General features: G+C 35.0%; 1 protein-coding gene across 3 annotated transcripts in view; it reads right to left on the bottom strand.

The window, feature by feature from the left end:
• Positions 1-1,941: 1,941 nt before the first annotated feature.
• The window catches only part of KIF18A (kinesin family member 18A), an 81,344-nt gene continuing 60,922 nt past the window's right edge, over positions 1,942-22,363 (bottom strand). Inside the window, exons 14-17 of one of the 3 annotated variants that reach the window (XM_032641999.1) lie at positions 13,001-13,442; positions 12,150-12,257; positions 6,407-6,516; positions 1,942-3,909 (exon numbers count right to left, since the gene is read on the bottom strand). In XM_032641999.1, coding sequence (XP_032497890.1) covers positions 3,827-3,909; positions 6,407-6,516; positions 12,150-12,257; positions 13,001-13,442 — 743 coding nt within the window. In that variant the 3' untranslated portion in view covers positions 1,942-3,826. The remainder of the gene's footprint in view (positions 3,910-6,406; positions 6,517-12,149; positions 12,258-13,000; positions 13,443-22,363) is intronic. The other 2 variants (XM_032642000.1, XM_032642001.1) reach the window with 2 other exon arrangements.

A 22,363-nucleotide genomic window follows, 5' to 3' on the forward strand; every position in this document is an offset into this window, starting at 1 on the left:
TACAAATTTCTACCTGATTCAGATCACCGGCTGGCCTGTCATCATTTCATTTTAACCCACATGCTGCAACTCTCCTACAGCCGCTTCCACGAGCAAACTTCACTTCTTTTTCAAGGCAAAGTGCCATAATTATAGTAGTACTTATGCATTTATTAATGCTTCACATGTAAAACGGGGCTGTTTATATTAGGTTTCGGTCTTTCTTTTACTGTGCCAATGACAAAGATTTTGAGTGCTGTGCCCCTAACCCCATTTGCCCCATAAGCCCTGTGGTTTCACTGCACAATTAGGCATAACTCAGTGATTTTTAGGAACACATATGCCCTGTTATAGCAGAGCTAACTGTCGTTCATCATACCTGGTGTGTACTATACCTACCTTTTGGCATGTAAACAAAGTTAATACAATATCCAGGCACATAAGAACAAGTACTCCAACTAATTTACAAAAGTAGGAAAGCATAATATAAACTTACTTTTTAATATGTTATTCTACAAAAACCAAACTTTAAGTAAGTCAAATTTAGTAAAAGTGAAAGAGAAAGACTGGTGGAGTTAGCATTAGTGTGTGGAAAGTGGTTGCTCCAAACTGGCACATAACTCTCTTGAGTTAAACCCCTACCACCATAACTCTATTCTATTCTCTAATCCTCTGTTGATTTTTTTTTAACATCTTTACTGGAGTATAATTGGTTTACAATGGTGTGTCAGTTTCTGCTTTATAACAAAGTGAATCAGCTATACACATACATATGTTCCCATATCTCTTCCCTCTTGCATCTCCCTCCCACCCTTCCTATCCCACCCCTCTAGGTGGTCACAAAGCACCGAGCTGATCTCCCTGTGCTATGCGGCTACTTCCCACTAGCTATCTATTTTACATTTGGTAGTGTATATATGTCCATGCCACTCTCTCACTCCGTCACAGCTTACCCTTCCCCCTCCCCATATCCTCAAGTCCATTCTCTAGTAGGTCTGTGTCTTCATTCCCCTCTTGCCCCCAGGCTCTTCATGACCTTTTTTTTTCTTAGATTTCATATATATATGTTAGCATACGGTATTTGTTTTTCTCTTTCTGACTTACTTCACTCTGTATGACAGACTCTAGGTCCATCCACCTCACTACAAATAACTCAATTTCATTTCTTTCCATGGCTGAGTAATATTCCATTGTATATATAGCCATTATTAATCCAGAACATTGTTCAAAGGATGTTCTTAGGGATATCACCAGGAGTGCTTTAATAAAAGGATGCATTCTTTTTTGTATTAAATAAGAATATGGCCATATTTTCAGATTCATAAACAAGTGTACAGTGATGAAATGAAACGATATCTTGGGTGCTTTAAAACACTCCAGCAAAGGAAGAAAAACAAGGGAAAAAAGGGATATTCCAGACAAATGTGGAAAAATTTGGTAATTGGACTCAGTATTATGATTATATGAGGGTTCATTGTACTATCCTCCATTAAACATTTTTTTTAAGAGCTCGATGTTTCAAAGGAATTTGGGAGTTACTGGGATAAACCAAGTAAGATTCTGACTGCAAGACTTCAGGGGCTTATACTGTCAGCGTGCACGGTCCGCGTCCTGGCGGGCTGCCATTCCCACTCTTCTTTGACATGGAACCCTTTCCTTGGCAGAGAGTATCCAGGTGAGCCATGTTCTGTGGACTATACTTTGGACATCATGATGTACAAGTTCTAGTGGATACTCCAAAATGTTCTCAGAAACGGCGTACAGTGTTAGTCAGAAGAGACAGCATCATCTAGGTTTTCTCTCTGATCTTTGATTTGCCTCACAAAAATTATTTGTTGTCACCTGTCACTAAGAGCAATCAATCTGTGGTAGCAGTATTTATAAAGTTCACACTTAAAAATTTTACAAAGATGCCCACGCTGCTTTCAAATGAGAATAAAAAAACAAATTGCAAACTAAATAGTATGATACTTTTTTAATAAAAAAACAAGTATATAGGTTTGTATATGAATAAAATAAATGACTGGGCAGGGTACCTAAACTATTAGCAGTGGTTACAACTGGGGATGATATTGGTAGCGGGAGTGGAGTGGGGGAGGAGGAAGCACATTTTTATTGTTTACAGCTCTTTTTGGAATAACATATTGTTTTTTAACAAAAATAAATTATTTTAGTTAAAAATCAATCTATGGTGCTGGGATAGTGGTCACCCTTAGAGGGAGGTAGGATACAAGAGAGGCTTCTAGAATTCTGATAATTCTCTATTCCTTGATCTGAGGGCTGGTTAGTGGGTTTGTTCACTTTGTGAAAATTCATTTAGCCATATATTTATGATTGGTCTATTTTCTACATAAGTTCATTTAAAAATTGCTTTCTAGTGACTTATTAAATAGCACCTTGTTTTAGTTTAAATGCATGAATTTTTTCCTTATTCATATATTCCACAGTTTTCCTTTCCCACGTTCATTACTATTTATTCTCTCTAATTTCCCCTTAATGTGGCTGCATTGCAAAGGCGTTGTTAGTAACTTTTACAGAAGGTGAAATCCCTAGCTGATAAAAATGGCATATAAGAAAATCACTCACGTCTTATGGTGTGAGGTGGACCACGAGGTAGGGTCACAATCCTGCTAGCTAGCCATTCATCAGTATGTGGTAAAAAGATTTCTTTTGAAACATATAATTACCTAAAATAGATGGAAAGGAATAATAGAGACACTAATGTAGCTGATAAATAGGTGATACAACCAAAGGCCTAATGACAAAGGGAAAACAAAAATTGTCTATGGTTGTTCTCCCTACATCAGATCCTAGGTATACTTTTATGAATATGGGATTATGAGTGTCACAGTTGGAAGGAACTTCAAAGATCATTATTCCATCTCATACTTTCTCAACTAGATTTTGATTTGAAAAACATGACTAATAACAGAAAGGTCTAAAATTTGCAGCTGGTTGTTAAATGGTTGTTTGCTTTGATGGGACAGGTCCTAGGCCATATGAAATTAGAAGTTCATTTAAGCAAATACTTGTTGTTTTCAGAAGATAAACAAGGCAAACAAAGCAGGTGAACAAGGACATAAGATTAAGTTGCAGCTTCATGTACTTCCTATAGCAGAGAAAATGATTAAAACATCTTCTCATTATTAGTAAGGAACCTATGGGTTATTTTCAGGTTTGGTTCTAGTGCCACATATCTTGAGCTAATCTGAAATACAAATATACAAAAGTAACATTTTATAAAAAATAATAGTTTAAGGTGTGTAAGGGGTAGTCGTCACGAGACAGAAAAGCAAGCACTATAAAATCTACATCTTTAATGTATCTAGTAGTGAGAAACAATATTAGTATTTTATTCATGAAGACTACTTAAATAATATTTACAACAACTTTATGGGCACATATATGGACATTTGTACATCAAAGTATTTTTGGAAAGAAGAGACCAAATAAATTCTGGGTCATAATTTTATCACTCCTAAATTTTCCTTATTTTTAAAAAACAGTAAAGATAATTTAAGTCTACTATTTTCTAAAATGTCCTAATCAACTTGTTGTAGCATAGTAAAACTGAGTTGCTACCATACTGACTTAGGTATTTTAAAGGGCAGCAAATATTTTAGGAACTTAAAACACACGTTTTCTGTTGAAATTTTACATTTGCTTAGAATACAAAAGCACAAAACAGAAGGAATTTCGTTTTCTGCTTGCTGAAGGTATTTGGGTAAACCTAGCTTTTAAGATGGTCTTCTTTCAAAGATTTTTAAGAAGTTTCTGAAAGGGTACTGGCAACAAACCCTTTTAAAAGCTGACTTGTCAATTTCATTTCCCTTGATTTTGAAGAGACTTATCTTAGATTTCCTTTTGAAATATTTCTTCCAAATTTTCTAACCATGCTTGGCTTTACTTTATGGATGTTTCTTTTATATTCTAGAGAAGAAATAAAAAGATACATAAATATGGTAAAAGTATCATTCAAAAAGAATTTTCACCATTCGTTAAACTTCACAGCTGTTAATTAACCTGATTTAAAACAGAACACCAACAAAGAAACATTAATACCCTTGGTTTGAAAGTAGGAATTCATTTCTCCACATTGGAAACTGAAGTTTTAGTGCGCATGTACGTACACCCCTTCCCCTGCCCCAAAGCTATCAAGTGAAGTCAGTGAATAAACTACCACATTTACTTCTGTTCTTGAACTAAGGAAAGACTACTTCTGTGAACATTGTTCCCTTTCTTTTGTGCATCATCAACTTTTGTTTTTCATTCTTTGGATTATTTCCCAAGGACTTTCAAACTTCCATATTTTTCCAATTTAGAAGTATCATTTCAGTCCAGTACTACTTTTTTTTTTTTTGCGGCACCCGGGCCTCTCACTGTTGTGGCCTCTCCCGTTGCAGAGCACAGGCTCCGGACGCGCAGGCTCAGCGGCCATGGCTCACGGGCCCAGCCGCTCCGCGGTATGCGGGATCCTCCCGGACCAGGACACGAACCCGTGTCCCCTGAATCGGCAGGCGGACTCTCAACCACTGCGCCACCAGGGAAGCCCTTGAGTCCAGTACTTCTTAATGTGCTGATCCTGATCCCATAGCTCTTTTTTCCTTTCACGGCTACCTCTAAAATGTGTTCCACCTATCTATGTCCACTCTTCTGGTTCTTCTTCAGTGTTCACAATGATTCTCTACTCAACGAAGTGTTGTTACAAAAGGGGCCCACTGACTTCTTTATGGGTCTAATCTCTCATCCATTTTCTTGATCACATTAGGTTTTAGTTTTAGGGGCACATATTCTCTTGACACTATTTCTTATTTCTCTAAATGCTCAGTAAACAGAGTTTCCTTCTTTCCCACTGATGTTCCTTTTTTTTTTTCTTTTTAATTTGTACACTGTTAGTTGGAGTCAGCTGAATACATTCTAAGGAAGGCAGTCCCAGTTCTCTTTTACTTTTCTAGTAATTCCTGATGTGTATTTGGCCATTTTCACTTGGATATCCTAATGTACATAAACCATTATCTTCCCTTAAACTAATACCTTTTTCTAAGTGCTCCATTATCCTTAACAAGGCAAAATCTTTCCTCTTTGGCAAGTACTGTAGTTTAGTATTCTCTCCCACTGCTTTCTCTATAGATTATTCATCTCTCTTTACATATAAGATATTTGATGCATTTTATACTATTCTTAGAAAATAAGCATATTAGGAAACCTAAGTCTCTATTATTTGAGAATTATCATAAATTTATTATTTGGTTGCAGGATTATGACTTCCTGGAGAACTTTTTCATTAGACCAGTGGGACAGTACATATCTACAACAACTGCATATACACAATGTTAAACATTATTAAATATGGCAAGTTGAACCAAATAATCATAGTAAATTCTTCTTTTCAGGACTTCATTGTTTGATTTTTAAATCTGCATGAAAGACATTTCCACTGAGCTTAAGGTAAACAACTGCCACTGGGCACCACAAGAATTAAGGATTTATCAATGCAGCTTGGCAAAGCTATTGAGAAATTTTATATTACTCTAATGAAAAAGCATTGACAGAAAAAAAATTAATAATAGTTTTCATGTTATTCTTAAACATACTCGTTATCTCGTGAAATCCCTTTAAATTCCAAGTGCTATAATTATAAGTTCCTTTAGAGAAGAACCAAACTGGGTCTTAATGATCTTTATATTCATCACAGAACCTAGCACATAGTGACTGCATAGTAAATAAATACTTCCTGATTGAAGTCTTAGAAACTACAGTGTCAGAGAAACATAGGTCTGGACACAAAGGCCTAGAAATTGGTAGGTGCTATATACCTCCAGTTTCACTGAAGATGTTTCCTTACCATGGACTCATGTCACCTCCATATGCAATTGAGAGGATGTAATCACCACCATCAGCAATTTTTTTCAACTTGCTAATTGGAGTTAAAATATGATTGTAACTAGGTATAGACTGGAACCTCACAATAATTGCACAAGTGAATCAGAGGCCAAATTATTAAAAATAAGAGGCTAAGAGAAAAATTTCAAGTGGATATAGTTTATCTGTAAAATATACTTAATCACTAACCTATTAAATAACATAGTTAATTATTTCAATTATTAGTTAAATTATTTACACATTCTTCTGCAATACGAGGCAGTATGGATAACAAAAAGGGTACAGAATATAGAGTTAGGAGATCCAGTTCTGGGTTCTGGCTCCATCATGAAATATCTCTGTGATCTTGGGTGAGCATGTTTTTTATTTTGTGTCTTAAGTTTTCTTATCTGTAACAGGGATAACCACACTCACCATGTACAATAATAAAGGTGATGAGTACATAAAAGGAGACTCTCATGAAAACACTGTAAAAATATGTAAAGTACTATACATATGTTAGTTAATCATGTTATTAAATATCAAAATAAGAGCTGAAACATACCCATTGTTGGTCTGTTTTCTTGGAAGTGCTTATCACTTGAATTATCTTGGTGAACACGCTTGGCAGATCCAGAATTTACCTCAGCACTTAGTGAGGTATTTGATGTAGAGCTTCAAGGGAAAATTTTTATTTTAGTAAAGTCTTTTTTTATATCTCTAAATTCAAATACATATTCTACATTCAATAATGATTAAAGAAAAAGTGAAATACTGAAATATTAAGTTGTAAAATCCCATAGAAGTAATTGGAGATACTAAATAAATTTTTGGCCCATAGGGAAGTTTAGCAGTGTGTGATTTTAATGACGTTTATTCAAATTGGAGATTATGAGTAGAGGTGTATGTCATAATTCTTTAACAGAGCATTTCAGGGTGCTGTGCTGGACTGCATGCAAGCACTGTTATTCAAAGTGTAGAGATAAGGAGCACATTGCAAGAGGTGAAAAACGAATCTCAGATTACCAAACCCCTAATCTGGGGAATATGAACAGGTGAGATTGTTTGCAAACCTTGTTTTTAAATCAAAGCATGGTAATAGAATGAGAATCTCTCTCTGATTATTGCAATTATAGAAAGTGAAATGAAAAGAATGACGTATTTTCATTTGTTTTGTCTTCAAAAATTTATATCACTCTCATGTTATTAATGGGTCAAATTTCTAACTCAATTTGAGTTGGCATATTACAAAACACATATTGTGGCCTCATGTCACAGGATATACAAGTGAGTAAGGCACAAACAACCCATGTCCTGAAAACTTACATAATAGATATATGGTGGGATGGGGGAAAAATAGGACAAATACACAAAATAATACAAGGCAGAACAAAAAACAGCACCACAGGTTTTCAAAGTACAAGAAGCCGCAGGTTCCTGAGTTTAGAAGAAGAATGAAAATTGGGAGATTTTGTGGATGAGATGAGATTGATCTGGGTCCTGAAAAATAGCAATCCAACCCTTCCCAGTCCTACAGAGGATCAAGTTTTAGCAGGCAGGGTTGGAGGTCAAAGTGGGAGATGAACATCCCTTTCCACACTGATTCAAATAAGCTAATTTTAGGAAATTTCTGGCTAGTCAAGATATTACATACCATTTTACAAGTTGATATTAATTTGCTTGTCAGTTTGGATTAACAATTGGAGGCTTCCCTTTATGGCAACAACTTGTTCTGGTAATCCTAAACCTGTGGTAAAGTGATGTGGGTTTATGTTTGTGGAACAGGAGAATATGGGTTATATGCTCAATGAAACTAGTCAGAAATGGCAATTTAATATGTTAGCAAAGAAAAATGGGTATAAGCACAGTGAATGCTGGGAAAAATAAGTCAACCTATGTATCTAAATTTTCTAGAGCCTGTAAGAGAAATGATTATGGTGTTCATAATGATGATTTTGCCAGCTCTGTTCAAGAATGCAAATATCTTCCCAAAATGGTTACAGAGAAGTACTTGTGTTATGAAAGTAAACAAATTCAGTTGTAGAAATTTTCTATTCACAAATGGTGCCAAATAAACTAAGTTACTATAAATCTATTTTGGATACTAAAACATACAGTTTTGATTATATATATATATATATATACACACACATATATATATACATATATATATATATATATATATATATATCAGCTGTCTAAGGCAAAAATTCTTTTGGGGTCATTTGGTGATTTTATGTCTTCAAGTGTAAAGATCAATGTCACTGGTTACTTTCGAAGAGGGTTGTTTTCCCTGCAATATATCTTAAGGTTTTCTTTATTATTTTATGGTATGATTCTTCACTTTGGTTAGTTCTAAGACCTCGTTTTCACTCACAGATTGTTTTTATTTGAAAATCAGGGTTTTGAATAAATCTATTTGAATAAAACTCACATTTCTAGGAATGAAATCAAAGCCTAATCAAATAAGTTATGTATTTATATATAAGTAAAACACACTCAAACATTTTTAGGATTTAGGTAACATAGTCAACTAATAAAATATTTAACATTTGTTATAAATTTGTTAGATTTATATTAGATCACAAAATAAAAAGACCTAAAATTGGTATGGGTACAAATTCAAATTATTTTAAAGACTGTTTTGAGAAGAAACCTACAGAATCTTCTAGTTGTAAGCCAAATGTATTTCCATAACTATCAATAAAAGTTAAGATTAGTCTTTTGTTCCCTTACATAGGTATAATATTTTTGCTTGATAAACATAATGCATCTCATATTCTTTCAGTGGAGATAATTTCTAGCTGGAATCATAGACATTTTTCAAAATAAACCAAAAATGTATGTAGGTGTGAGACCACTTTTGAGTGCCAAGAAAGACTGTGGAACAAACAAAAAACCAACCAACCAACCAGACACAAAGCAAACAAAACCCCAAATTAATAAATATAATTTATAAGAAAAAATTTACATATATATTTGTGTATTTGGTAAATTGATACATTTAGTTAAAATAGTCTGTTACAGTGATTATATAAATTGAAATGATTACACATCTGATATTCTCAATTTCAGTAGTTACTAAAAAATTCAGTCTGGTAGGTTTCTGGAATATCCAGTGCTTCTAGATGCTAATTTTTTTTTTTTTTTTCTTTTGAGAGAAAAACTGATAAAAAATAAAAGAAGTAATTATATACATGGAGCTGTTCCTCATTTTTAAAAACCATAACAAAATATACACACACCTAAATATGTACATAAAGCTGTTAAGTGGAAAATACCAGAGTCCATTACTCTCAAGCTCATGTAGATTTAATTGGGCGAAAGGAAGATTCTTTTAAAAAGTAATTATGTACACTTCTAGCATTAATCTCTTTTAACCTTAGTTAATGGCAGGATCTAATTATTGGTACCAGAGGGAATGTAACAGAGCAATTAATAGGCTATGAGAAATCTTGCTTTCTTTAGCTGTCCTTTAATTTTATTTCGGAAGCCCTTTAACTCATCTAAACCCACTCCAAATACACAATTTACATACCAAGACATTTCTTGAAAAATCATTTGGTTTTGATAATGACTCTGTTTACATTTAAAAGTTATTCTTAGCTATAAACTTTTGCTACATCTTAGTTACAACAGCAGAGCATGTTACCAGTGAAGAACAAGGAAAGTCCCCAGCATTAATTAAAGAAAAGAATAACATGACTCACACAACGAAAATTAGTGACAAGATGGGTAAAACAGATGATGGTGGTTAGCTAGGCTAAGTGACTGATTCCCATATATGACTAATTGCACAATTCAAATTTGTGACACAGCAAAATACAAAATTGTAAATGTCATGGATAGTCAGAGACATTCAGGAAAAATCAATCCATGAATTTTAAACATAAACATTTCAAGACTCCACTGGTACTTTGGACAGATGCTAAATGCAACTATGAGATGATACTCTATGTGGCACAAATAAATAGGCGTTTGTAAATTTGTTAGCACTAGCCCGGATGATAACACGTCCATGGTGGAATATAGGAAACTTAAAAAAGAGTTATCTTAAGATCGTATGCTCTTCTCTCCATAATCACATGATAAAGAAAAAGAGGTAAAGCAAGTCAGATCCATTTTACAATTTAACCATTCACTGTATCTTGTCATTGCATTCTATGCTACAGGATATAAAGACTATATAATGGGCTTCATGTCATATAACTCAATATATTTAAGACTTTTTTCCTTGTCTTTAATTTTTAGCTGTTTTACTGCTATGTACCTAGGTATGTTTCTCTTTGTATTAATGCTGCTTGCAGTTTGCATTGCTTCTCAAACCTGTGATTTGCCAACTTTGGTCAGTCTTGGAAAATTATTAGCCAGCATCTTCTCAAATACTGTTTTTTCCCATTCTTTTTCTCACTTCTTTCTGGGACTCAAAATACACATATGCTAGACCTTTTAAATTGTGTCCCATATGTCTCTTTTTGCTCTTCTCTATATTTTTATCTTTTTATACTTTTGCAATTGGTTTGAACATTTTTCTGTTAACCTATCTTACAGTTCACTAAACTTTCTTCTGCCATGCCTAATCTGTTAAATTGATTTGAGTTTGCAATTTCAGTATATTCTATTTTTCATTTCTAGAATATCCATTTGATTCATTTTAATAGAATCCAGTTCTCTGGGAAATTATCATCTATTTTATTGAACTTAATCACAATTAAATTTTTAAAGTCCCTATCTGATAATCTCAATATCTGTATTGCTGCTTCTCTAATTTGTTTTTTTCTCTTGATTTTCAGTCATTTCATCCTGTCTCCCGGCATTCTTGGTAACTTTTGCTTAAGTGCTAAACACTGCATATGAAAAACTGTAGAGGCTGGAGGTGGTATATTCTTCAGAGATGATTTAATTTTCTTCTGGCAAGTAGGCAAAATAGAGATAGATCACCTTGATCCAAAATGGGATTGAACTGGTCAAAGGTCTGTTTCAGCCTTTCAAGAACCAGTCTATTTCCAGTTTGCCCCACTCCTACCTAAAGCATAGGCCTTCAAAGATTTCAAATAAAACCCTGGGCGTTTAACAGGGCCTTTTCTCCATGATGATCCCTAAACAACAATTTTTGTGTCCTGGTCCCATGAGAAGGTCAAAACTCTGCTTATTACTTTAGCCTCTTGGCAGCCACTTTTAGTTGGTTTTGTGGCCTCTTATTACAGAGAGTTTAGAAATTGGCCAATACCTTGAGGGCAAAAGCTACACAGATTTTGTTTCCCTAGCTCAGTGAGATGTTGATAGCTATAGGCTTCCATTTTTGGCTTGACCTCTATATTTGATGCCATGAACTGGCAAATGCTAAATGGAAAAAAAGAGGCAGAGAAGGTCTCGTTCTCCACAACTTGTTTTCCTTTCCTCTGGGATCTTAGACCCTCAAGTCCTGGCTGTGTTGGTTGTTCCCGAGTGCCTTCAAGCAGCTGTTAGTTGAATTTTATCAGCTTTTATAATTGTTCCTGATGGAAAACTTGGTCTGATACAAGCTACAATGTCATAGCCAGAAACAGAAGTCTATTCACTCATCACATTTTAGTCATATATCAAAATGCATTAAAATAATATAATTTTAGGACTGAAGAAATTCAGTAATGTCTGAAGGGAGAAATACCAAATGAATAAAAATTGTCAACAGAAGAAAACTTAAATGACCTTTCTGAAGGCCAGAAGACTTTAAAATTTATTTTTAATAATCTGAAATATGGAATACTTTATACAAATATCAAGTGAAATATTTGGGCTTTATCAAGATCTCCCTTTGATAATATAAAACTAGTGCTGGGACTTCCCTGGTGACACAGTGGTTAAGAATCCACCTGCCAACGCAGGGGACATGGGTTTGAGCCCTGGTCCGGGAAGATCCCACATACCACAGAGCATCTAAGCCCATGCGCCACAACTACTGAGCCTGCGCTCTAGAGCCCGTGCGCCACGACTACTGAGCCCGTGTGCCACAACTGCTGAAGCCTGTGCACCTAGACTCCATGCTCCGCAGCAAGAGAAGCCACTGCAATGAGAAGCCCGCACACCACAAAGAAGAGCAGCATAAGCCCGCGCACAGTAACAAAGACCCAGTGCAGCCAAAAATAAATAAATTAAAAATAAATAAATAAATAAAACTAGTGCTGCATTCAGAGCAGTTTACTATGTGTATGCTTAAATGTGAATTGACAGTCTAATTACAAGAAATAAAAAGAGCTGTAGGAAACAAAGTATAGAGATGATCTTACATATGTATAAAGCCTGAACCAGTTGATGTTTAAATGTACCTTGTTAGTTTCCGTTTCCTTTTGGCAGCAGCAGTCATTGCCATGTAGGATGGTACTATGCTTGGTATAGGCAGAGAATGCTTAGTTGAGAATGAAGAAGGGGCAAGCCTGTATATTAAATAATGAAAAATAAAAAGACTAATTTTGATTTGTACTATGGAGAAAAAAGGGGGCATACACTTCCATAATTAGAACATCATTTTGTCTTAATACATAAAGGAAAACATTATTCAATACTATAAACTTCCCTTGATTGCCTGGGGTTTTCTTCTCTCTTTTTTAAACCATAGATAGATTTCTGCATTCCCATAGCATAGAAAGGTGAAGGTATCATTCTTCCCATATTTAGATTAATTGTGAACATACATATTAAGTGAGAAGGATATGTTTTTGCTTGGACGACATGCAGTCAACCATACCTTAGACTTACGACTATTTCAGAGTGAGCTGAGGTTTGCTAAACATCAATAGAAACTGTGGTATTTCCTTTAGTGAAGATATTAATGAATAATATAAACAATTGGTAATCATCTACTGATGGCTTGGAACATCTTAACTTTGGAGTATGAAGAACAAACTAAATATATCTTAAGGTCTCCTCTAGCCTAACAAGTGTCAATCAACTTAAGTTTTAAAATTAAAGACTTCACAATATTGTGTTAGTGGCTTAATATTTAGAGAGAAAGACAAATAAGATTTAACGAAGGTAAAAACACTGACTTTTGTAATCAAGGTAGCATACTTCATCTACGAAACAGATCTTAAATATACCTACAGAGGAAAAAGAAAGCTAATAGTTTAAAGGCTATGTAAATAAAACAAAAGAAGAATTGGCAAATAGTCCTGTGTACCTTTGTAAAATGTTATTGTTTGGTAGTGATTCTTGTTCAGGTAATTTACTTTTCAAGCTCTTGGTGTCTTCACATATAATAAATGTAGACTCCAAATCCTCCTGGCCATATTCTTTTCTCTTGCTGAGAGGGATATCTACTTCACACAACATTTTCAGAGAATTATCACTGTTTGTATTTGAGTTGATGGTCTGAAAACTGGTAGTATGTGATGATGATTTTAATAAGGTCACTGCAGATGGATATTGAGAAGTTTTTCTACAGTCTTCTGGAGTATACACAATGGGTTGAAGTTCTTTGCTGAGGGAATCATTGAGCTGCATATTTTCAGACAGTGTAGATTTCTGGGGATGTTTTGCTTTCAAGGGAGAAGGCATTAATTTTCTTCGGGTTCTTTTTTGTGGAGGAATTTTAAGCAGATTAGATTCACTCGGAGATGTGCCTGTTCAACAAAATTAAAAACAAGTTCAATAATGTTGCCTAAATAGTTTTCCAATAACCTTACCAGTTAAGAGAAGGAAAAAAAAGACCCCCAGTAATAAGTATATTTTCTGCCAAATAGATAAAAATTTAAAAGAAAATAAATAAGTTGGAAAGAAAAAAGTTATTGCTAATAACGTTAAAGTTAATAAACTCATTATAAAGAAATTCTACAACAGAAAATAGATACTAAGTAGCTAATATCAATATTATAGATACAGCTGTCTTGAGATATTGGGCAATTATGAAAATAAACTGCATCCAGTAAATGTATACATTTCTCTAAGGATCTGTACCTGACCCTCTTATTCTATATTCTTATTTCTTTTCTTTTTCTTTGTTTAATTGAAGTATAGTTGGTTTACAACATTGTTAGTTTCTGGTGTACAGCAAATTGATTCAGTTTTATATATATATTCTTTTTTGGATTCTTTTCCATTATAGTTTATTATAAGACATTGAATATAGTTACCTGTGCTATACAGTAGGACCTTGCTGTTCACCTATTTTACATACAGTAGTTTTTAATCTGCTAATCTCAAACTCCTAATTATTCCCTACCCCTCCTTTCCCCTTTGGTAACCATAAATGTGTTTCTTATGTCTGGGAGTCTTTCTGTTTTGTAAATAAGTTTATTTGTATCTTTTTTCTTACATTCCACATTTAAGTGGTATCATATGATATTTGTCTTTCTCTGACTTACTTCACTTAGTATGATAATCTCTAAGTCCATCCATGTTGCTGCAAATGGCATTATCTCATTCTTTTTTTATGGCTATACACTCTATTTCTAATTATCCTCTTGCCATTACCTTCTCAGTCATGTGGGTCCCATATAACTAGATTTTTACTTTTTCCTTGTATTTCCCAATCTTTACCAATCCTGCCTCTTTTACACTTACAGTTAAAACATAATTCTGATCATGTCATTCCCCTGATTAAAGATGTTTAGTAATCTTTAAACAGAAACATAATGCCCAGAGATTTTTAGTAGGGGAATTCTTGTTCCTTGCTCCAAAATTAAGAGACAAATTGTTTTGTTTGAACTTAAGTGTGAACTCCCACAATACTAGACATGCTTAAATATTTAAGTACATAAAGACTTCTCACTTTCTTTTAGTGTACAAAATAATGACTTGTTTACATATATAACAATAATCTTGATCAGCTCCAGTGTACTTATGTTGCATTTTTAAATTAATATATCTTTTTTCTGCTTTGCCTATTTCATTCTGGTAAACTTCATGGTGCCTGACACAAAGTAACTCTGCTTGGAGTGTGCTGTCCAGGGAAGAAACTATAAGGTGTATTTCTCACCGTGTTTTCAAATCAGGCAGTAAAATTCCGAATTGATGTTATATTTGCTTTACAGTATAATAATAACTTAAGTAACACTGAAAGCTGAATAAAATAAGTGCTGTGTATTTCAATAAAGCAATTCAAACTTTCAACCAAGTTAGAAAATACACTGATAACAATCAGCAACAGTACATGCATTATTCTTATTACATTAGTTGACAGTAGACTCTGCTGTGGCTAGGTTGACAATTACCCTCTAGGAAATACAATTTAAAAACAGGAAGAAAAATATGATCCCTGTTCTACTAAGGAATTTTACTTTTCTGAGAACTAGATAAATGAGATTCAGATCTTAAAATAATTTTCCACTCCCTTTTACATGACATTTGTCAAATTTTCCATTACCAGATATTTTTATACTAATGCTGCAGTGTAACTGCATTTTCTCCACTGTGCTGCTACCACCAATTTGGTGGCTATTAATAGCTGGAAGATTAACTTCTTTTCCCAGGAGAGGGAGCAGGGGTATGCAGAGGATAGAAAACTATATCGAGGATAGAAAACTGAATTGGGAGTCAGGAGACTTGGATTCTATTTCTGGCTTCACCAACAACACACTGAGTGACCTTGGGCAACTCACTTAAGCAGTGTGGGCATTAATACCCCCTAGAAAAAAGGGGATACTATCTTTCTATGTACAGGGATTTTCTAGGATTAGATAATATCTATAAAATACTTAGAGCTCAAGGAAAGGCTCTAGAAATATAGGCTTCAACTGTTAGCATTGTGACGTTCACAGGGTAAGCTGTAATTTACTTTCCAGTATTCCATCAATACCCAGCACACCATTATCACCAAAAGAATATATTTCAAACAATATATTGTTTGAATATATTTCACTTTCAGTTTATCAGATACCCAATTTATCAAGGCTGATGATAAATTGTAATATAAACCCAAGGACTGTGAAAGCAGGCACATCTAAGTGCTATTTGAACATGCAGGCGTGGTAACAACATTCTAAAATTTAGAACACAATGGACCATGAAACCTCAAGGGATAGGGATTATCCAGAGTAACTATTTTTCTTGTGCATATCTACAGAGGGATAATCTCTGGAGTGGCAGTGGGCAAATTCCCATGATGGTGGACCATGTTTTCTCTATTGCTTATAAACAGCATGAAAAGCGGGGGGGTGTCTTCCATAACACACCAAAAAAAAAATCTACCAGTTCTTTGGGATAATCTAAACATACATCCAATATCAAATTTTGGTATGATCAGACTAAGTAACAGTTTGCAGTGAAAGCAATAGTAATCTTACAATGACATTATCTTTAGCTATAATTCTGCTCTCCTGATAGGATATGATAACTTGAAGGAGAAACGTGAAGATGAGGCCGATAATGGACTCACATACCACTGTTTTACTGGACCTGAAAGGAGAGATGCTACAGACACACAGCATGTACAAAATACAAATCCAGGGGGTTCTTTTCTTTCTATCCTCTCAGTTATTAAGTACAGATAAAATAAAAAGAGAGCAGAAAATAGATGGTAAATTCAGGACTACTTAGGCTGACTAGTTGCTAAGAAAGGTTCAGAAGATAATCAGAGCAAAATAAGATTTAAAGGCTTAAATAAAAATTAGACAGTCAATTCACTGTAACTGTAAGGGGATAATGACTCCATTTATTCCTGAAGACTAAAAGAGCACGATAAACAACATGAGATTTCATTTTGAATATGATATCCAGAATGTATAAATACAACTATATAATAAATAGTCATTCCCCTTTAGTTAGGCAAGAATACTTTAAGTGGGTATGGCAAACTGGAGGGTGCTGGATTAGAGGCTACAACAACCACTGGATATACTACGTCTATGTCTATAAAAGAGATCTGCTGTACTTTTCCATTAGAGGATGTGCAGTAACTTTCCAGAAAAGCAGGCTTGGGGAGTCTGTAGTTTCCCTTGATTCAGCCTGGGAAAATACTATCTAACAAGATTCTGTAATTCTTTGGCCTACAGAGTGGAAATGACAAAGAAGGAACCTGGAGGAAGATTATAATTCTTTTAAAAAGGGCCCATAAAACGAGAAAAGGAATCATGTAGTTAAGGACTTTCAGAACAAGGGACTCTAATAGGTAATGGTAGTCAATGAAATACCTCAGCAATAGAGGTGTCACACAGGAGGTGACAGGACATTAAAAATGCATTGTTATAAGGTAGGATCTTATAAATGGGGATGGAAAAGATTGGCAGCTGCTTGGGAGGAAAGCAAGTCTTCTCTCCAGGGTCTCTCCATCTAAAGAAGCAGCCTACTACATCATATACTAAGGATAGAAGGTAGCAGGTATCCTATGTTCCGAAAAATTTTGTTATTTCTAGACCATGTCTTGGAACTTTAATTCTCCAGCACAGTGTAGGTGTACTGCATTTCTATTGCTCTGAAATGGTTATGATCCATGGTTATGTGAATATGACTTGTTGAAATTCATGTCCAAATAATAACAATAACCATAACGTCGAGACCTTTAAAAGAAGTTACTACTATTATTTTCAATACGGTATCAACGTTTATTTGATTAATGAAAAAAAAAGGCTGTAGTCAGCTATGGAACAAGAAAAACAATCTAAGAGGACTGCATGTGCATAAAAAGATTCACTGTTTGTTCATTCATCTAGTATTAAGCACTGCCATGTTCCAGACCTTTTCTAGGTATTGAGAATATAGCAGCAAACAGAACAATTAAGAATCTACATTTCTGAGGGGAGAAGGCAGAAAAATAAATTATCTTAATACGTTAATAATGATATATGAGTTGTAAAGACAGTAAGACAGAAAAGTGGAGTAGAGGGTGATGGGAGATAGGAGGGGTGTGGTTTATGATGGCCAGGGAAGGTGATTCTAAGAATGGGATATGTGATCTGAGACTTGAATGGCTATGAAGGAGGCAGGCCTACAAAGATCTGGGGAAAGAGGCAGAGGAAACAGGAAGCGCAAGATCCAGTGGCAACAATAAATTTGTTGAGCTCAAGGAAACGAGAGAAGGCTAGTGTGATTGAAGTGTAGTGAGTTAAGAGGGAGAGAAGAAATGAGAAGCTAGAGATATTGAAAGAGGCCAGCCTGTGTTAGGATATATGGATAAGGGCTTGGATTTATTCCAAGTGCAAAGGGATATCTGTGGAGGATTCTAAGCATGGTTATGATGTGATCTGATTTACATTTTAAAAAAAGATTGCTTTGCTTACTGTGTGGAGAAAATGTGAATGGGTAAGAGAGGAAACAAGGAACAAGTACAGTAACAAGACTATTGCTATAGCTCAGGCAAGAAATAACAAGAGCTTGGACTCGAGTGATAGTAGTGATAGATGTGGGAAGGGTGTGGTAATCAAATAATCAGATAAAAATTATATAAAGTAAATCCAGAATGTATGTAATAACATACATAGGTGTGATGAGGTGTCTGACAATCAGGAACAAAGATAAGGAGTTCACACAAAGGAGTAGTATATATTAATTTTATACCATTTTACAGAAATTGACAACATTCCATAAAACCATGAACCATTTGACATGCACAATTACAGAAAAGTTCAAAAGGTCCTAAATATCATCCCTCAAATTTGGCATTCTCTTCTTACTGACATTACCTGCTCCCAGCCCCCACTCATCAGGCTTGAAGTCCTGTTCCCTTGAGGAGCTCTGATCCAAGTGAATTCAGGTGTCTTAGAACCTGCCTCCTTCCCTCTCTGGTCTGGATACTCATGGACTTGAGGCAGCAGGTGCTCTTTGGGGTTTGAGGATATGATTTCTTAGTTAGAGATGATGGGTGTTATTATCATGCTGGGGTAGGGAAAAGGAAGGAAGGAGAGTGAGGCTAAGTAGGAAATGGCTCTAGAACAAGGGTGGCAGACAGAAGAAAATTTATTGAAAATGGATTTTGGCTCCTAGGAAGTTGTACAAAAAGCAATGTGAGGGGAAGATGTAAGTTAATAGAGTGATGGGAAAGGGATCTCCTTTTAGGTCAGGCACTCTACTTTCTCATCTCTAAACACCCTCAAACAACTGAAACATTTATCTTCACTTCCAGACATAGACATACTGTGATTTCAGACACAAGCGCTGACTGCTTCCCTCCCAATATCTTGTTAATTATCTTGAACATTCAATTACTTAAAAAGGAGCCAATGCATTTTAAATCCATGTTTAGTGAAGCCTTGAAAATGCAAAATGTGGTCTTGTAGTGAATGCATTAATCAAGTAATATATGATATACATGATATTAGAACCTTTTCTTTTTGGTAGGGGCACAAGATAGAAAGGCACTGAATACTTAAATTGCTCACTAGAAGATCCAGTCCTTGGTTGGCTCCGCCTTAAATGTCTCACCTTAGAAACACCCGTAGTACAAGAAGAGATATGAAGGTTAACTTTGTAAAAGAAAACCAGTTTTAACCAAGGTGGTAATCTGAGTAGAGGTATGTAGCTCCCCTTCCAGATTCCTTTTAAAATGACCATATAATAGAAATAGGAGAAAACTTGCTCTAATGTTAGAAATAAGAGAAGAGTATTATCTGCACACCAGGACAGTAGAGGACCTTATGAGAAATATTGTGTAGCTAGAACTGGAAAAAAGGAAGGCATAGAAAGAATAACTTATAATTTCCCCACTTCATCCTTCAATGCTATCCTTGGGAGTGAAGTAAAAGGCACTGGAAGAATGTCACTGAAGTTCCTTAAATGAGGAACAGGGATGAGGGAGTAGATAGGGTAGGAGGAGAAAGGGTGAGATAACACTATGAGATACAGTGAAATGACAATATGTGAACGCTAGCAGCAGCACTAAGAGGCCCTAAGATTCAGTCCTGGTCTAGCTGTCTCACCGTAGAAAGGAACACTGAACAGAAAGTGCCCAACCCTGTGGGCCTTGCTCCCAGCACTGGTGGCAAAGAGGCAAAGTTTCTACCTGAGGCTCTGGTTTCTTTTCTATACTCCCTGGGCTGTGAGATCCATGAAAAGGAATGCACTTCCCCCATATCCCTGGACCTTACTATCTACTTGATTATCAGGAAGTTAAGGGCAAAACCATACTACTAATAAGCACAGAGGAAACTCACTGGACCAGTAAAAGGATAATACAGTATAAAGGAGAGGCAGAACTGGCACACAAACTCAGGCCTTCTGATAATCCAGAAGCCATGTTTTACCTACACCAAGCTCCTACCACAGGGAGAATTTAATCAATTAGGATAATGGCTAAATAAAACATGGGACATACATAATTACACTGTTATTTAAAGCCATATTTTACAGATTATCTGATGATTTGGGAAAATATCCCATGAAATGAAGCAGTAAAGAAATTTAAATACAGCATGATCCCAATTTTGAAAAAAAAACAAAACCCCCATCAAAACCAAATCAAAGCATGTACATACAGACCCCATGAGCGAAAAGGGGGTGAAAAAGTCACAGAAAACAGAGCAGAAGGAAATATGGCTCATTAGCTGAAAGACCGAACTATGTACACAGAACACAACCAGGGTCACCAGATATTTGAAAGTATGTCTTTCAACATGATAATCAAGACATATGACTACACACAGGAAAAAAAAGTGAGAGGAAATAAATGAGTATATTAGGACAACCATAATTAATATCTTCTGAGAAATGAGACATTATTACATTCATGAAGCAAAACCAAAGTGCTATAAGAAGAAACACTGAATTTTAAGAAAGAGTTCTTAGAAATTTAAAATGAGAGGAAAACAAAATAAAAGTAAAGGTTCTAAGATAAAGTGGAAGATATCTCCTAGAAAGAAGAAAAAACAAACCAAAAGAGGTAAATACTAGAAAACAGATAATAGAATTAGAGGATCAATCCAGAAGATCCAACATCAGAATGATAAGTGTTCCAAAGACAGAACAGAAAGAAGGGCAGAAACATATTATGGAGGTTTATGTATGTAAGCACGTGGAAGTGCTTGAATACATATGTGAAAATTTCTCAGAGTGAAAGGATAAAGGTTTCCAGAGCAAAAGGCCCACAAACTGTTTAGCATAATGAACTTAAAAAAGACTAACACCAAGGTATAGCATTGTGACATTTCAGAATACCAAGGATCCCAAAATCTTCCTGGGAGAAAAAGTCCCACACAAAGTATGAAGAATAAAAATGGCATGACAGTTAATGGCAACACTGGAATCTAGAAATCAATGGAGCAATGTCTTCACAGTTCTTAGAAAAATTATTTCCAACCTAGAATTCCATACCTAGTCAATCAGAAAATAAAAATATTGCTGTACATCCAAGGTCTAAAAAAATTTTTACTTCCTATGCACCCATTCTCCCGAATTTATTGGAGGATGTACTTCCGTAGAATAAAGGAGAAAACAAGAAAGAGGATGGGAAAAAAACAAATACTACATACAGAAACCATAAAGCTGTACAAGAAAGAGAATTTATACACTTCTTAGCTCAACAGAGAACGATATTTACTTGATAACACTCTAGAGATTTATTTTTAAAAAGGTGAAAAACTCTTTTGGCAAAAAGGGGGACAGGAGGAAATGTATACACATTGTAAAGGAGCTAAATCCTTTAAAATAAAATGAAATAAAAGTAAGTAGATAACATCTAAAATTGGAAAAATATAAACAAAAAGAATTAGCAGTATAAATTTGAAATTTAGAAATTAGGACGAAAAATCAAAAGAAATAGTTAAAAGGTGAATAAGAATTGGGAGTGGGCAGCAATAGGGCAAGGAATACTTACACAAATATTATAGTACTTGTTAGCTTTCTAAATTATGTGCAGGTATTACTTTTATAAAAATATAAACTGAATTTTAAAAGGAGGTGGAGGTGAAGAGGGGGAAAAAAGGAGGGGGCAGGGGGAGATGGGAGAGACAGACACACACACACACACATGCACACACATGCAGAAGCTTTTAATGAAAAGAAAAAAGGTTAAACTTTGGGGCTATAAAAGGAAAGAACAGTCCAAAATCACATCTCTTGCTTGTCCTGGGATAGCTTTACCCCAAATCTGTGGACTCTGAGTGGGGTCAAACTAGCCAAAGCTATGAGTCTAACTGAAACATGCAAGCAGATAACATGAAATGGAATTGGCAATCAAATAGAAGGGCAAAATGAACATTCTAGGCCTAGGGAAGGTGGGAGAGATCTTTTATTTAGCCCCATTCTCCACTGGCTTACCATCTCACTCTCCTACTTATGTTTTCCCTAGCATGCAACAAAAAGAAAGGCAGAACAGTTATCTACCTAGTAATTTAAAGAGGGCCAATAAAAATGTGAATCAATCAGCAAAAATAAATCATTCAATATGGTGAGAATGAGCAGAATGGATTTAAAGTCATGAGTCCCAGGAATGAAGGAAAATTCCTCTTCTTCAGGGAAGAGGTAAACCACTTGTGAAATCTGAATGTTAGCATGTGTAATTCTGTTATGCTTTAAAGTTTATAGCACATAATAAATAGTAGAAATAAAAATAAAGCTTAGATAGCAAAAATTCTAAGAAATAAAAGATATATTTTGTATGAGGACATGGATTTAA

This window comes from Phocoena sinus, chromosome 8, assembly GCF_008692025.1.
Source record: "Phocoena sinus isolate mPhoSin1 chromosome 8, mPhoSin1.pri, whole genome shotgun sequence".
Taxonomy (NCBI): Eukaryota; Metazoa; Chordata; class Mammalia; order Artiodactyla; family Phocoenidae; genus Phocoena; species Phocoena sinus.